This window comes from Onychostoma macrolepis, chromosome 09, assembly GCF_012432095.1.
Source record: "Onychostoma macrolepis isolate SWU-2019 chromosome 09, ASM1243209v1, whole genome shotgun sequence".
NCBI classification, from domain to species: domain Eukaryota; kingdom Metazoa; phylum Chordata; class Actinopteri; order Cypriniformes; family Cyprinidae; genus Onychostoma; species Onychostoma macrolepis.
This window is the reverse complement of record NC_081163.1, coordinates 3,188,770-3,207,729: the sequence shown is the minus strand read 5'-3', so window position 1 is coordinate 3,207,729 and position 18,960 is coordinate 3,188,770. Positions and strand designations below refer to the sequence as shown.

At 35.1% G+C, this 18,960-nt stretch overlaps 1 protein-coding gene across 4 annotated transcripts in view; it reads right to left on the bottom strand.

Annotated features, from left to right (window-relative positions):
• tanc1b (tetratricopeptide repeat, ankyrin repeat and coiled-coil containing 1b) overlaps positions 1 to 18,960 on the bottom strand; it is a 175,918-nt gene that overhangs the window by 8,754 nt on the left and 148,204 nt on the right. For all 4 annotated transcript variants that reach the window (XR_009272760.1, XM_058786399.1, XM_058786400.1 and 1 more), the window contains exons 14-22: positions 18,745 to 18,853; positions 18,283 to 18,405; positions 15,612 to 15,848; positions 14,134 to 14,316; positions 12,606 to 12,684; positions 1,788 to 1,921; positions 1,587 to 1,710; positions 1,292 to 1,467; positions 130 to 262 (exon numbers count right to left, since the gene is read on the bottom strand). Coding sequence is in view for 3 of the 4 variants with exons in the window: in XM_058786399.1 (XP_058642382.1) it covers positions 130 to 262; positions 1,292 to 1,467; positions 1,587 to 1,710; positions 1,788 to 1,921; positions 12,606 to 12,684; positions 14,134 to 14,316; positions 15,612 to 15,848; positions 18,283 to 18,405; positions 18,745 to 18,853 (1,298 nt within the window). In the remaining variant the exon portion in view is untranslated. The remainder of the gene's footprint in view (positions 1 to 129; positions 263 to 1,291; positions 1,468 to 1,586; positions 1,711 to 1,787; positions 1,922 to 12,605; positions 12,685 to 14,133; positions 14,317 to 15,611; positions 15,849 to 18,282; positions 18,406 to 18,744; positions 18,854 to 18,960) is intronic.

Sequence of the window (18,960 nt, the reverse complement as noted above, 5' to 3'; positions counted from 1 at the left end):
AATAACTATTCAGTCCACATCTTCTCTGATCGAAAAAAATCCATTATACTTTTCATTTCACAGAAAATATACAAATATTGATAACATTGCCAAAAGGCAACATTTTCCTCCATATGATCCAGGTCTCACCTAGTTTGGCTCCTTTCTTCAGTAAGGTCAGCACCACTGAGGTGTTTCTGCAGCCGATGGCTCGATCCAGCGGCCTCATGCCACTGTAGTCCACATGCTCGATCACAGCCCCCTTCTCAACCAGATAATGAACCTGCAAACACACAACAACACACACGCCTCAAATCATCCGTGAGAATCCGTGGCCAGGATGCTGAAATTAGAACGAAAGGAAATAGTAGTTTTATGACAAAATACACTACTGTTCAAAAGTTTGGGGTCAGAATTTTTTTTTTATGTAAAGAAAAAAAAAAAAAAATCAGAAAAATATTAGAATTATATAATAATAATAATAATAATAATAGAATCAAATATAAATAATAAAATGAAAATATAATTAATTAATTCAGAAATTAAATTGGTCAAAAGTGACAGTAAACACACAATGTTACAAAAGAGATCTATTTCAAATACTGTAAATGCTATTCTTTTGAACTTTCTATTAATAAAATCCTGAAGAAATATCACTGTTTCCACAAAAATATGAAGCAGCACAACTATTTCAACATTGATAATAATCAGAAATGTTTCATGAGCAGCAAATCAGCATATTAGAATGATTTCTGAAGGATCATGATCACGAGAATACATTATAGTTTACTATATATTCACAAATAAAACAATTTTAAATTGTATTAATATTTAAAATTTTCAGTGTATTTTGATCAAATAAATGCAGCTTTGGTGAGCAGAACAGACTTCTTTAAAAAACTTTCTGACCCCAAACTTGTGAATGGTAGTGAATAAATAATTTTGACTAATATTTATGTATCAATTTATGTTTCCTACAATCAATTCCTCATTGATTAGACAAATTTCACGTTCTACACAGTAAAAAAAAAAAAAAAAAGATAATAATATGCATCAAAATAGATGCCAAGTTTGCCAAACAGCAGCACAAAACGTCCATCACATAACTTACCTTAAACTCATGTACAGTAATTCTGCATCCAGTTTGTTAACTCAATCCAAATGCATCAAGCTACTGAATATAATACGCCAAAAATTTGCCAAAAACCCCCCCAATCTCTCTCATGATCCAGTGCATCAGTCCTGTGACTTCACATATCAGTAAGATCCCTGTCTGACCTCCGTGGGGCTCTACGACACGTTATTTACTCACGATGTCTGCGTCTCCGTAGAAAGCAGCCAGGTCCAGCGGAGTGCGTCCATTCTTGTCCGAGTGGTCGATAACCGCACCCTTCTCCACCAAAAACTGAACAATGTTCTTGTGTCCTTTTAAACACGCCCAGCTGAGCGGCGTTAACCCTTCCTTATCCACCGACGCTAAAGAGGCACCTGGGAAAACAGAGGATGTTTGCTGGAAACCTGCCACTTTTTTCACTCTTGCATTATAAATACCAACAACTGCAAAAGATTGTGCTGATAAATAAAGTGCATTTGCGCACGTCACTCACCTTTAGACAACAGGAAGTCGGCCGTGCTGAGATGCCCCTCACACGCAGCCACCATCAGCAGCGTCCGGCCCTGTTTGTCGCTTACATTCACATCCGCCCCATGCTGCAGCAGCAGATCTGCGATCTGAAAGAGAGACGTTCCTGCATTAAACATCTTTTCTGAAGATGTTTGAGTTGTTGAGGTGTTTTGCAGCGTCGCACCTGCCAGTGTCCCTGTCGGACCGCGCAGAACAGAGCACACGCTCCTCTCCTGTTCACCTGCTGAACCTGCGCCCCCCGCTCCAGCAGGAAGCTGCACACCTCCATCTTCCCCCGTCCTGCGGCCGCAGTTAGAGCTGAGAGAATGAAGAGAAATGCAAACACACATTCTGAGTTTTTGTTGAATGTTGCATGCTATTACAACTGAATATTAAATAGTGGCACATATAATGCATGTTTATAGATTTTTGGGGGAAGTTCTGCAAGAGCTTTGCAGGTGTGATTTCACAAAAAAGCACAGTAACCATTTTGAGTTTATGATGCATCCAGGGTGCTTTATTTTGAAAAGTTTTCATAAAAGCGTATAGAGGAAAATGAATTATTTATTGCTATAGGAAAACTAGTATAAAATAATAATATAAATAAGTAATCAATCAATACTAAAATATTTACTACATACAAATAAATAAACTGAAATAATGAAACAAATAAACCAATAAAATAACAAATTAAATAGTTTATTATGAATATTAAATTAATTACTAATTAATACTATTAATACATTTTATATATATATATATATTAGTGCTGTCAAATGATTAAATCGCATCCAAAATAAAAGTTTTTGTTTACATAATATATGTATGTGTACTGTGTATATTAATTATGTATATATAAATACACACACATGCATGTATACATTTCAAAATAATATGCTATGTTTATATATTAAATATATTTATTTATAATATAAATTATATGAATATGAATATAGACATGTAAATACATGTAAATATTTTCAAAATATATACTGTATGTGTGTGTGTGTATTTATATATACATAATAAATATACACAGAACACACACATATTATGCAAACAAAAACTTTTATTTTGGATGCGATTAATCACGATCGTTTGACAGCACTAATATAATATTATTTATTTATTTATATATATATATATATATATATATATATATATATATATATATATATATAAATAAATAAATAAATAAATTAAATATTATATATTAACAAAATTATTCAACTTATTTATTAATAATACATTAAATAATGATACTGAAATAATACTGATTGTACATAAAATAATAAAATAAAATGTACAATAAAATTTAATTGAATAATAAATTAAGTAATATTTGTAATATATATAAACCTAATATAACTTATACTTATATATAAACTTAAATATTATATATTATAAATAAATTAAATATAATATTTATTAATTGTAAATAAACTAATACAATATAAATTGATTAATAATAAATCAAATATTTATATTTAAACATTAACATTAAATATAATCATATTATAATAATTCTAAAATTAAAATAACATGAACCAATACAAAAATTAATTTAAAAAACTGCACTACGAAGAATCTCATAATTACGATATAACGTGACCACAGCATAACTGTACTTTGTTTATGGTTGGCAACTTAATGCATTAATATTCAATGTGTATCATAGGTGTGTATTATTTTGCATTTTACATTTCATCCAATCAGAATGTAGCACTGGAACTATTAGTTTTATAATGCAAAATTTTTATACAGTACTACTAAATAATAATTATACTAATAATATTATAAGAATAGTAAAGGCTTTGAAAATTCCAGCCACATAATCTGACTGGATCCCTCACGGATCATTAATTACAGAGGAATCTCTCTGTCCTCATAACGGACAGACTGTGTTCTGGCCAGAGCATTCATGTCGGGTCTGACAGGGTTGTCTAGTGGTCACGTGACTAACAGCTCTCTGCGATCTGAGCAAGATTAAAGGATCTCTACACATCCACACGGCCGGAGCCACAGCATCCATTTAGAGAAGATGCCTGAGCCATTAGAGAGATGTCTTCAAGAAGCACAACATCCATCTGGACCCAAGAGCACTGCTTTATGTCATTTACACAAGAGAGTGACAGAAACATGGAGTGAAGCATAAATACAGTAAGGGACATGTCCTAAACTAATCTAGAACATGATTTTTTAAGGGGTTTTAGTGTCTTCAGACCAAAATTAAAGTGTCATTCTCACTGACCTCACAGAGCTGAAAGTAAAGCAGTTTTCTGACTGTGGTGTTTTGGTCATTTTTAACTCCAGCCTTTTCATTGGAGCTCATATGCTTGTTTGTTTGCTGCTCGAGAAACAAACAGGACAGAAAGGAGCCTGAATACCCTCTTTTTATAGCCATTTGAGTCTGTGCATGCCCACAACAAACAACACTCACCATTCACAACTCAAGGACATGTCTGGGCTACATTTGATTTAAAAAACAACAACAAATAATACTTTGTAACCCTTATTTATAACCATTGTGCTATGCTGGAAATCCTTTACCAAATTTGCTGTTCCTAGTCAAAAATGACTGGCATTTTCAAAATTGCTTGTAAATCTCTTATTCTCTCATCTCGCATATTTTTGTGAGATTGTTTTCTTTCCATTGGCACAGGTTTTGTATTTCTTTTTGGAACTGATTGATCTAAGCTCATGCACCTGAGTTTCTGAGTGAAAAAAGCCAAAATTATCCAGATCTTTTTTGCATTAATATTTGACGTTTACTCAAAAACCGAGGTGCATGAGCTAAGATCATTGAGGCTTATGATCAATCAGTTACAAAAAGAAATACAAAACCTTTGCTAACTGGAATAAAACAAATTGAAAAAAAAGATTGAATCCAAGATTGGGTAATAATATAGTATCATATAGTAACTAGAAATTTAAGCAATTATTTTTTGCATGGTCATTTTCGACTGGGAACAGCACAAGTGTAACAAGTTGGGAAAAATACCCCCCAAAAGTACAAAAATTACAATTTTTTGGAAAGTTGTTATACCCTATGAGCCAATTCAGTAAGTTTTAGTCCAATGCGAGAACATTAACTCTCATATTCTCATTATCGTAATGTGTATTTAGCTCGAACCCTAATCAAACACCTAAGCAAGCTCATCAAGCTCTTCAGGATCCCTAGAGAATCACAGGTTAGTGAGTTTGAGGAACCCTGGTGTATATGAATGTTTTACAGAGCAGATCTAATATTCCACAGCGTCTCTTAAGCCTCGTTCAGACTGTCAGCCCAAATCCGATTTTGTGCATATCCGGATGGAATCTGATTTTAATAACTGACTGTCCACACAGTGTATCGCAACTGTTCATATCTGATTTGTGTGTCCATAAGTGCTCTTTCGTTTTACTGAATGTGCATTGGTTTCTATGGTAATGCCGTTATGCCTACGCTAAAAACAACAGTAACAGCAATGCAGTTTTCAATACAGATGTTGTCTTACGACATGACAACATGTTGCCGTCGGAGTTGCGCTGTATTATTATAATTCGTCTTGTGAGGCAGCGCCAGAAACGCAGGAAGCTGGAATGTGCTGCTTTATTCAGTGCTGCCGTCTCCACTACTTTCAAAACTCAAAGAGGTACGTGTATTAGCAGTATAATGTGTTTTTCCGCTTGATTTGCACTTCGCAATGACACAAGCTTGATTCTGCAAAGATGTTCAGTATGTTTTCTGCAAAAACGTCTGACGTGTTTACGTTTTACGTGGCGTGAGGACGTGAAAAAGCTGCGCTAAATCCGATCTGACCGGTCAGACTGAAACGGATTTCCAGAGATGCGATTTGAATAGGATTCCAAAATTCCACATACGAATGTAGCTCGAAACGGATTTGCACAAATCGGATTTCATGTAGTTCATTGCCGTTCAGACTATCTAAATATGATCAATTTGCACAAAAATCGGATTTGGGCTGACAGTCTGAACGAGGCTTTAGCTCAATGCTAACAGATCTATCTGTGTGTCTGACAGCGCAGCTCATCCATCAGACAGTGCAGTGACAATCACTTCTGACGCATCTGTCTTCAGTGAAACCAAACGGCTTCAGCATGGACGTCCCATCTGGGACTGTGACACAGCGTCTGCTAACCTGAGCAGAACCACACAATCGCCCACAATGCATCACAATGCAACACCAAACATGTGTCACACATCAAAGATCTCAAATCAGAGGAATCTAGATCTCTCTGATCTTCTGACATACAAGACTTCACTGTGCTGAGAAAAACACAGATCCATCCATCTCTCCGTTTGTCTATCCATCCATCCAGGTATGTCTCTGTTTGTCTATCCATCCATGCGTGTCTCTGTTTGTCTATCCATCCATCCATGCGTGTCTCTGTTTGTCTATCCATCCATCCATGCGTGTCTTTGTTTGTCTATCCATCCATCCATCCATCCATCATCCATCATCCATCCATGCGTGTCTCTGTTTGTCTATCCATCCATCCATGCATGTCTCTGTTTGTCTATCCATCCATACATCCATCCATCATCCATCCGTCCGTCTTTCTGTTTGTCTATCCATCCATGCGTGTCTCTGTTTGTCTATCCATCCATCCATGCATGTCTTTGTTTGTCTATCCATCCATCCATCCATCCATCATCCATCCATGCGTGTCTCTGTTTGTCTATCCATCCATCCATCATCCATCCGTCCGTCTTTCTGTTTGTCTATCCATCCATGCGTGTCTCTGTTTGTCTATCCATCCATCCATGCATGTCTCTGTTTGTCTATCCATCCATCCATGCATGTCTTTGTTTGTCTATCCATCCATCCATCCATCCATCATCCATCCATGCGTGTCTCTGTTTGTCTATCCATCCATCCATCATCCATCCGTCCGTCTTTCTGTTTGTCTATCCATCCATGCGTGTCTCTGTTTGTCTATCCATCCATCCATGCATGTCTCTGTTTGTCTATCCATCCATCCATGCATGTCTCTGTTTGTCTATCCATACATCCGTCCATCTTTCTGTTTGTCTATCCATCCATCCATGCATATCTCTGTTTGTCTATCCATCCATCATCCATCCGTCCGTCTTTCTGTTTGTCTATCCATCCATCCATGCATGTCTCTGTTTGTCTATCCATCCATCCATGCATGTCTCTGTTTGTCTATCCATCCATCCATGCATGTCTCTGTTTGTCTATCCATCCATCCATCCATCCATCCATCCATCCATCCATCCATCCATCCACCCATCCGTGTCTCTGTTTGTCTATCCATCCATTCATCCATCCATCCGTCTCTGTTTGTCTATCCATCCATGCGTGTCTCTGTTTGTCTATCCATCCATCCATCCGTCTTTCTGTTTGTCTATCTATCCATCCATCCATCCATGTCTCTGTTTGTCTATCCACTGTCTCTGTTTGTCTATCCATCCATTCATCCATCCGTCTCTGTTTGTCTATCCATCCATCCATCTGTTTGTCTATCCATCCATCCGTCCGTCTCTCTCCGTCCATCCATCCATCCATCCGTTCATTCATCTTTTCATCCATCCATCCATCTGTTTGTCTATCCATCCATCCGTCTGTCTCTCTCCGTCCATCCATCCATCCATCCATCCGTTCATTCATCTTTTCATCCATCCATCCATCCGTTCATCTATCCATCTTTCTGTCTTTTCATCCAACCATCTGCTCATCCGTCCATCCATTCATCCATCCATCAGTTCGTCTGTCTGTCTATCTGTCCATCTGTGCATCCATCTATCTTAGCAACAACCCTGAAAGTCCTAGCATCCATTTAATATCTTAGAAACAGCATTGCAACTTTATCTGATTGCAGCACATAGTAATAATTAAAGAACAAATGAGAATTAAAGAACATATGTCAAATTAGTCAAATGAAGGACCCTCTGCAATCAGCGGAATAAAATTCAGCCACACATTTCAGTGCATAATCATGTTTTCACTAAAAAAAGCATTCAGCAGGACTGCAGTTTCAACAATGAAGAAACACAATTATGGGCTTGATGATCAATGACACAAAAACAAAAGCCCAGCACACTGACAAAGTTCACTCAGGGGAACACGCATCTGAACAGAAGAAAACTCAGGAGTTATTCTCAAAGCCTTTTATAATGGATCCGCTGAATCCAGAGTGCTGGAGAGGGGAAACACAAGGCAAAGACGTGTTTGGAGGTCTGAAAATGGAAATGACCTTCATCTGAGCTCTGTTTGTTAGCGGGACCCGCACGGGTGCAGGTTTGATCCTAGTCTGAAGATTAAAGAACACAAGAGCACTCAGAAGAAATGAACATATCTGCTCTTCTGGTGCTGAAGGACCGCTATCGGAGCCTAGCCTGTATTTTTCATTATGGGGAATGATTTCAAAGAAATGAATCCATATTGTTTTGCGCACAAGTGTTCAAAGTCAGGATTCCTACTGTATTTTATTATTATTTTTAAGCCATTGTTTATTACTGGACTTTTAAAAAATAATTTTACAAAGATTAGCACTGTCAAAAAACAATCTCTAGCCAATAAAATATTTTAGAGCTAAATTTATATTTAGATACCTATTTAAGATTTTTTTTTTTTTTAATTCCAGGCCTGGAAATGCATAGTGAAAGGAATTAATGGATTTATTCATTTTTATAAAATCCATTTAACGAAACAAAAAAAATTATATATATATATATATATATATATATATATATATATATATATATATATATTATTATTATTATTATTATTATTATATATATATATATATATATATATATATATATATATATATATATATATATATATATATATATATATATATATATATTATTATTATAATTATATATAAATATATATATTAAACTAAATAGAAATGTAAAAATTAAACTAATCAATCAATTTAAAATATTAACAGCAATTTTTTTTTTTTAAATTGAGATTTTTTCCATGACTTCCCATGCCTGGAAATTAAAATAATTTATATAATAATTCCTCGAAAGCCGAAGAAGAACCCATGTTTAGTGAGAAAGTATCTTGTTTCAGGTTTTCGGAGGTGAACAGCTGCCTGGGGAAAGGCCTGTTTTGCTTTAACACTCTTATCTGCTGAATATCTCTTTGGGTTCAACTTTCTGTAGACTTCCTCAATGCACACACACCACAAACACACATAAATAATGCTGAGATATACATATATTTCTGTGTGGCCTCGTGATGAGGAACCAAAATATGCTTAACATCTCTGTACGATAAATCATACTGTAGCTTTCTATCTCAAAACTCCTCCTCAGGGAAAACAGTGCTCTTACTGAAACTAAACTACAAATTTCTACAACTTCAGATAGATGAATGCATTTAAACACATGACCAGACCACCCACATACAGTATGTGTACCATAAATGCAATGCAAGTTGCACCATAAATGTACCATATGTACCAATTAAATAATAAAACATTCATCATAAAAGTCCATTAAAGTGACGATGAACTTAGTAGCTCAAGGTCTTGTATTTATAGGGCTGGGTATCCTGAACGATACTTAATATCCTAATGATTTTTGGCATAAAAGAAAAATCGATAATTTTGACCCATACAGTGTATTTTTGGCTATTGCTACAAATATACCCCAGTGACTTAAGACGGGTTTTGTGCTCCAGGGTCACATATATCCAACACAATAAATCAGTGCAAATAGTTTTAATAAAGTTCAAATAGTTTTCAGTTTACACATCTGTTAGGCTACATTTACACTAGTGCGTGTTTGTTTTAAAACGCATAGCTCAGACAGAATCATCATTTCTATTAATTTATTCTAGGTTGTTAAAGACTTCAAGAAATTGAAAATCTTTATCCACTTTCATAAGTGGGTGTTTTATTTTCTTTCACCATATGTTTTATTGTTATTAAATTCTGTGTTGTAGTATGTCTAATTATTGGAATGCATAAAAACAACTTAGTTTATTCAAATTTATTCTTAAAATAGCCTTATGAAACCTTTTCCTCAGAAATTCTGTGTTCTGTATCTGGTTTTCAAATGAAGGCATAAAACATTCATTTCATTTATCTTTACATTATTGAAAATCAAACTATTTATTTTGGCATACAAAGGAGGTTTACTATTAAAATTAAAACATGAAAGAAAAGTTGTGTGATCATTACTTAAAAAAATAAAGTTTTAATAATTTTAATAGTAGCCTAGTAGTAGCAGTATGTACATTCTGCTGAACAATAGTAATGTATTTCTGCCGCAGTGTCTTCCAAGTTAAACCAAACTTTTATTTTGACGGGTTGCCGTGAATACCTTTACAGTTCTGTGTGTATATGATGACGCTAGTTTTACTCAAATCAAATGGTAAAATGCTCATGAAGTGACTCTCAGAGCAGTTCTGGAGATGTTGTTCATGTGTTTATGTCCTCATTTAGTGAGAAAGCAGACGCTGAAATCACCGCGAGCGTGATGCACGCTTCAGTCTGTGTGTAGTAAACAAAACCGTGCGATAGAGAGCAGACTGCTCCGTATGCTTTCGAATGGCTCTCGCGGATGTCAAACACTGATCAACCTGCGCCGCGTCGCTTCTAGTCAAACACACCTAGTGCTACAGGTTTATTGGCTCACTGACGTTGATGAGATTAACCCCTTAGGTATCGAAATTTGGTACCGAACGACAAGACGTTTTTCGATACTCGATGGTATCGAGGCAATTCTGTCAGTGCCTAAAAAGTATCGAACTCGATACCCAGCCCTATGTATTCATCTCTCTTCTGGATAATTCACTTCATTTCTCCCTTCATCTCACAATACATACAATACAGCAGTATCTCTTCCTCTACAGCAGCACATAAAGCCAGTGAAGGTCACACCGGATGCGGAGCTGTGTAATTAAATGAGATGAATGCCCACGTCTGACCTTAATGGACTCGTGACTGCAGCCACATCTCAAACTCACAATCTACAGCAGACAAACCTTAAATTGCATCGAATAATAATAATGTAGAGCGGCATCAGACTGCACACGCACTGATGAAGACTGCTGAGTCACTCGTCACAGCGCTAGTCTGTCACAAACCCCTTCAAACAGCCAGGGCGTTTAGTGTTTTGGGGGCCCCCCTCGGTGGATTTTGCAATCGATTCTGGGGTAGGGATGGGTATCGTTTACATTTTATCGATACTGATACGATACTTATCAATACAGTTATCCATAATACTCTCTATAATTTGGTGCAAAAATAAATGATGTAAAAAGATTAAGTTATTTTATTACTGCAGTTTACAAATGCATCCAAGCAAACAGAAAAAGGCACATAAAGCACATTTTTAAAATAAAAAGGCCCTTCAAAGAGAGAGAGAGAGAGATTTGCTCAGCATACCATAGCACAACATATTTGAACATCATGTGCATAGGAGCACAAGAGAATGTAAGAGAATTCTGGCATCTCTAGCTATTTTTATTAAAGAAAATTAAAAGATTGACTTTCTCAGGGAGCAGGCGTGATTTCTCCTAACAGAGAGTGTCTTTTTTATCTCTGTTTTTATCTACATGATAAAAAAGGCTTCTTTTTAACATGTAGACTTATTTATAGTGATACTCAAATCAGGATTTTTACAGACATTCATTCAGGTCCCGAGTTTCATTTTTGAAAATGGGCTGAATTCCCCTCTTAGGCGACTCTTGTGGGAGGGAGGAATTTTTTTTAATTTGAGTGGTGGAGGGTACATATTACATTTTTTAATATGTAATTAAATGTTTGATCATGCTGTGTATTTTTGCTTTTACAATGGGGCAATTGTTGAGAGTGCACACTGGAGAGCACACGAGTGCTGAATATCTCAAATACTGACCGAACTTAAACAAGAAATGCAGATTATAAACTTTAGCGATGATGCATGTAAACTGTGACAATTCCTGTGTCAATCGTGCAGTGTGCAGCTCGTTTATAGTGCAGACGCGACGTGGTGATATGAAGCCATTTGCGCATTTTAAGAGGGAAAGACAGAGAGCTCGTAGAGAACTCATGCTGTTTGTAAAATTACGCCTCTCAGAAAGTTTTCAAATTATTTTATAAGTTATTTAATAAAGAAATATGAATTGTACCTCGTCTTCAGCATTATAATTATTTTACTCGTGCCAGACAGAGATTTAATCAGTGCCGCTGCATGTCGTGCCAAACCTCTGACGGCAGACAGCTTGAGATCGGTTTGTGAGAACAGCTTCTAATTCGCCATTAACACGGAAGTACGGAGATAAAACAACACACGTATCGCAAGTTTTGAGGCCAGTGTTAGATGTATCACTCTTCACTCTTATATAAAGTACATTAATAATACTCTAAACAATATATAATACCCTAAAATCAAACATGTCCGTCAAAAACTTAGGCTGGCTGTCCGACATAACACACTCATGGGCATCAATCACTTCACTGAATACTTGCTGACTTTCAAAATCAACATCATTTTAATATCACAACATGGATGTCTGTCAAAAAATAATGTAGTGACTATATCATCACGTTTGATTGGAAATATTCTAGTAAAATTTGTAATTTGACACCACCCACTAAAATATTTAAAGTACTATTTCCATGGTCATGCAATGTCTGATTTTAAAATGGTTTCAACAGGATGAATTTTGAGTTTTTAAGCTTTTAATCTTCAATGATTACTAAACTATGTGATAGGGAATAAAAACAATAAAAAGCGTAAGGCAATTATCAAAGTCTAATAAAATGTAGTTTAATTTTCAAATTAAAAAAGATACATTTTTACATGATTTGTTACATTTAATTACCCTAGATATTTGCAGATTTTGAGCCACCTTTAAACAGGATGAAAATACCAATAGCTTGTTTCTTATGTATTTTCTGACAAAACATCTACAGACACCCACAATTTACTGTAAGCTTCCCACCGACTGCAATTCTGACTCCTAATGGAACAGAAATAATGACACCGTGAGAGAGATGAGATACAAACATGAAGAAGACCTGAACGTACCTGTTTCGCCCCACAGTGTGTCGTGGGCATCAATCTGCACCTCCAGTTCATTATTCAACATCAACAAGCCTTCCAGCACCTGCCAAAACACCAGCTCACATCAATCAAACGCAATATTAGAACAGAACAGCAAATGAAGAATCCGATACGGGCTGAAACCAGGGTCATTAAACGCCATACGAGGGTAAAAATTGGCTTTGCTGAAGTTACTCTCCAGTGGCTGGGAATTTATTGAGCAACTACAACATGTTACATGATTAAAATTGATTTTAAGAATGAGAGTCTGACGGTCGCTCAGAGTTATTATATTTAACTAAAACTAAACCATAAAAAAAAAAAAAAACATTTTTGTAACTTGAAACAAAATCATTAACTGAAATAAAATATATATAAAACTTAAATAAATAAATACATACATAAATATAGAAATGATAAAAAAAACCTTACTAAAAATGACAAACAAAACTGAAAATGTAAAAATAAAATCCAACTAAAAATATTAACAAAAACTATAACAGTATATAACACTGCCGTTGCTAAAGTGATTTCAATGAAAAACATTTACGCTGTGTACAAAAACAAGGAAAAATGCAAGGAAAAAACTGAAATGGTGTCATGAGGACAAAGAAATATATTTAATAAAACTAACAATTTCATGGCTGGTTCATTTTCTCATTTCACCCACTACTGGCAAGACTAACAATAACTCTCGACTGCAACCATGAGACTATCTGGGTCGGTCAACAGGAAGTTGAATGAATAAGTTCAGACTGAAGCGCTGGTGCTGGAACAATCTTAACGCAAAATCAAACACAAGTGCTTCTCCGTTTCTTTAAAGGCTCAAACAGCTTGACCTTAGAGACCAGCATGTTGCTATGGCTGTTCTCCCATGGCAACTGCATCCTTACAACATCTATAAGATTTATTATACTTCAAGGCCTGAGTCTTGTGTACACTGCACATACATCCACATAAACTCCTTTTGTGTGCGCAAATATGTGAGCCTGTGTATGTGGATGCACTAGAATCAGAAAATAACCAAGGCTTAACCCCAAATGACATCGACGGTGATGGAAATGTCTCAGATATTAGAATAAATTCCTATGGGTTTTAAAAAAAAAACGACATTTAGTGTAGTTGTTTTCCGCATGCTACTGTTAGACAGTTAAAGTGGCAAAAAACAAAAACTAAAACATCCACAACAACTCCCAAAGAGTGTATAAATCAAATCTACTGCTATGGTTGACAGTATAGAGCTGTATATCATAATAAACCGCATTCTAACAGATGATTTATTGTGCATCTTGTGCATTATTTACAGCTGCTTTTGTATGCGATGCTGATTTGATTTTATAAGTACCAGATGCAATTTTTTCAGATTATTTATTATTAATGAACTCAACTTCATTTGTGACACACTACACGTTTTTAGGTGGTTAGAAAATCAATTTGCCCTCATAAAAGTTAAAAATGCCCCTGTAAATATCGCACCATAATAGAAAAAGTGTGTGTGTGTGTGTGAGCTCACATGAATGTGTCCCATACTGCAGGCCGCGATGAGCCCCTGCTGCAGGGCTTTGTTCTTCAGGCTCAGGTCCTGTTGACCCTCAGTGCTCCAGCTCAGCTCCAGCAGACACTCGATGACCTCTGAATGACCCCGCAGGGCCGCATGCACCAGCGCACACTGGCCGCTCTTGTCCACGTGATCCACCTGACCACAAACCACAACATCAAAAACTAAAAATATTGATCAAAACCAAGATCCTGTTTAATTTCTTAATACCAGGGTTAACTAAAACTAAAATCATAAAAACACTTCCAGTACTTGAAATAAAACAAACATTAACTGATAAACAAAATATATATATAAAAAAATTAAACTTATTTTATTTCAGCTAGTTGCCAAGTCAATATTTCTAATTTTTGTTTAGTTGAACTTGAAGTAATAAAATATACTATTAAATAACAATTAATAAAAACTATATAGACATTTATATTATATATAAAAGTGACAAAACAGAACAAAATTACTAAAATTTTAATGCCAAATGAAGTGAAAACAAAAAACGTAAATCTAATTCATAATATTAACAAAAACTATAATAGTATTTAAATTATACTAAAATAACACTGTTTTATTGGTGCATATTATTTCCAATGCCGCATTTACAGATTCAGTCAATTGAATAGATAAAATAAAGTCCTGTCCAATAATTTTCTTGCTGAAATATCTTGTTTCGCTGAAAAAGTAAAATTGATTTTTAGACACATGTTGTAAATTATAGTTTAATAATCATACAAAAATTTAATTGTAAATATGAATCATACAAAATGCTCAAATTAAATATATTTGTATTTATATTTATAAATGAACTGAAGTATAAATATATATTACAAATATAAATGTATGCACCACTAGAATTTTAAAGTTTCTCAAGTCTAAGGCTAAATGTATTTGATCAAAATACAGTAAAAACAGTAAGATTTGTGATTTTTTTCAAATTTAAAATTTAAAACTCTTTTCTATTTGAATATATATTAAAATGTAATTGATTGCTGTGATCAAAGCTGAATTTTCAGCATCATTTCTCCAGTCTCCAGTGTCACATGATCCTTCAAAAATCATTCTAATAATATTTATCATCAATGTTGGAAACAGATGTGCTGCTTAATATTTTACTTATTTATTTATTTGGGAATTTGTGATATTTTTTCAGGATTCTTTGATGAATAAACAGCATTTATTCAAAATAGAAATCTGTTTTTTTGTTTGTTTTGTTTTTTAAATCAATGTAACATATTCTTGGCAAATAAAAGTATTAATTTTTACCAAAAAAAGAAAGAAAAAGAAAAACACGTACTGACCCCAAACTTTTGAATGATAGTGTATATATACAAAAGATTTTTATTTTAATTAAATGCTGTTCTTTTTAACTTTTTACTCAAAGAACCCTGAAAAAATGTATCAGAGTCCAAAAAAAACAACAACTATATATCTGCACTGACCTTGGCTCCTCTCTTACAGAGAAGACCGACCAGCCCCAGATGACCAGCGGCCGCTGAGTAACACAAGGAACTCATGCCGTTCTCTGAAACCACGTCCATGTTTGCTCCGAACTCCAGCAGCAGGCTGACCATTTCCTGATGGCCCAGGTGAGCCTGGACGCAGAGGACCGGAGCGTTGTTCAACACCTCCGTGCGATAGTTGACATTCGCTCCACCCAGCATCAGCAGACGGCTCACCTACAGACAAACCAGGCAGTTCAGAGACTGACAAACGATGCTAGAGAGCTCAAACTGTGTCTGAATCAAGAACAAGAGACATCATTCACGATTCACAAAACCAAACCAACATGCCTAAAATCGAGAGTGATTTGCAGCATTTGAAGTCGTTTAGAGCTGTCGGTTATCATTTATCTTCCTCTAGCCCTCACATTGTGTCTTTTTTTGTAAAACAATGCCTCATCCTGTGTTTAAAGTTCACTAAGAACAAACTGCTGATTGGTAAAGCATGCTGATCACAATTCACGGGCTCATTAAGTGCTCCGGCGCGCGGCGGCACATTGTGTCCCAGTCATTAATCAGCCTGGATTCTGCTTTTGATAAGCGTATGAATAACAAACGTTTAATCAGCAGCGGCCCCAGAGGCCCGAGAGCGCCTGGAAATGAAATTTGTTTTATTTACCAAAACCACATGAGAATGTTTAGATACCACCTTGAGGAAGAGAGAGAGAGATGGAGAAGAAGTCGCGAAAGATAAATACAAAATACAGCTGCATGCAGCAATTACAGGGCCAGACTCGACTAACATTCACTGAGAGCGCTTTAAAGAGTTCAAGGACGACTTATTTACACTGAGAAGAGAGAAAAACTGTTAACTGTTTGTATAAAGTGAGTTAGCAGAAAGTGAGAACACCACGTTTAATCAACACAATATGAAGAGAGAAAATAATTAGTTCAAAGATTATGAGCCAAAAAAGAAATCCATCCATCCATAGCTGCTTATTCATGAGAAAAAAAAAAAAAATTAAAAATTAAAAATTGTGGCAGTAGAGAGTTTTACTATGTTATGTATAATATTATATAAATTAATTATACATAGCACTAAAAATGAAAACTATTTTAGGATTTTTATTTTTGTTGATTTTTTAAGTTAAGATTTTTTAAGTTAAGCAATTTTTCTCTCTCCAAAATTCCAAATAAAAACAATACAGAACCACAAATACTTTTAACATGTAGCACATACAAAACTGTAACGCATACAAAGAAATCCTACAATAATTAGTATTTATAATATTTATCATATTTGTACATATTATAGTGTCTACTGTACTGCTTTTCATTTATGGTGATTTATAAAACATTGTATTACAGTAATTTATTCATTTAAAACTCAAAAACGTGGACGCATTATTGCAATTCTGATTTGTAGGGTAAATGTGCTTAATTATTATGAAAATGTTAGAACGCAAATCTTAATTCACCCCAAAATAATCTTCTTGGAGTGAAATGCTAAATAAATAAATAAATATAATGTCTTACTTTTTTTATTTTTTTATTTGTTTTCTGTTGATTTTGGAGTGAAACTGTAAACAAACAAACAAACAAACATTTATATAGTTTTCTACTTTTTCTGTTCATTTTTTAAGTGAAATTCTAAATAAATATTATTTGTAACTTTTATTTCCTTTTTAGTGTTGATTTTGGAGTGAAATAAATAAATACATGTATTATTTATTAAATAATTTTCTGTTAATTTAGTGGTGAAATGTGATCTGGATGGAGGCCAAAAAAAAAAAAAGGAAAAAGGGATAGAGAAAAACAGAGAGTGCATTTGTCATTGTGAGCAATGAGCGTTTTCAGTCCACAACATTCAAAAGAAGCAGCACATCCACCTGTGCTGCGAGGAAAAACCGCGAAGGACAAGTAGAGGATGTTATGAATGTTAATAGATCAGGATGAAAATAAAATCACTTTCGCTTTAAGCTAAAATCCATCATTCCAGCTGATAATTGCTCTGGAGTCTCAGTACAGCGTTTGTCCTGTATTACACAAGTCCAGCTCAGAGGAATCATCTGGACGACTTTACTCTCTAAAATGACCTTTAGATTATTAAATTAACACTAAATCGAAAAGTTTGATAATTACTTAAAATGCCAAGTCTTCTTTCCAGCGTTTATCTTTTTATAATTTTCAGATCAAATCAATGGAGTGAAAACATGCAGCACTAATCTGACAATTAACAGTGGATTTTAATGTTTGATCAATACAGACATAATCATCATAACACTGTTTTGGATTACAGTAATGAGAAACTGTCCTCAATGGTCTCGAAACCTGCTGCTATCACACTCATCAGTGGAGATCTCTTCCTGAAATTCTTTCACGTCTATAATACACACATATTACTGTATAAATGAAGTGATGTGTCTGAACGCTGGACCTCAGCAGTCCTAATGATGACTTCTCATTATAAACGCTTGCACAGGGAGCTGTAATGTCATTCAACAGGGAGCAGGACTCGTCGTAGGGGTCAAAGGTCAGTGAGAAACTCTACATTCTAATTGGTTCTCTATGAGTCATCAGTGTAGATACACGCATCAGCAGCAGGTATTATATGAGGAAGACAGCTACAGACAGTCTAAAAGTAATATTCTGAAAGACAGTGTGTGCTGACCTTGACATTGGGTGTGTAGAGGTTCCTAAGGGAAGCCAAAGCAGCAGAAAGACCATCAGTACTACAGTTGATCCATAAGGCTTGAAGAACACTGGACGACACACCGGTCTTCTTACTCAGACCCTGCAAATGAGCACGCACACATACAGTATTACCAATATTACATCATAGATATAAAAATCTATATTATAGATGTTTATATTTTAGTGGTGTCAAAACTAGCAGGCGATTTCAGTTTAACACGTTACATTTTTTTAACGCAATTCATTATTTATATACATGCATAAAACTGCTCCACACAAACTCCATCTTTGCGATCGCTGTAAGTTCACTTATAACGTGCATTTAAAAATGCAACAGCACATGCCAAGATAAAATGTCTTTGATTTAATAACTGAAAACAAAAAATAAGGCAGCCAATAACTTTTAACAAATAGATAGATAGATAGATGCATCAGGTACCTTAAAGATGTGTGCTTTTAGGATGTGGTGTCCCAACTCCATAGTCTGCTGTCTGTTTAACTTCCCCTCCTGCCTTGACAACATGAAGGCCATCAGTGCATGTCCACTCCTGCAAAGAAACACACAGGCATTTATGAAGGAATAAGACGGGAAACAGCACTGAGACACACACTGATTGCCAGATTCTGCTGTAAAAACCCTCCTCCCTTCATATCA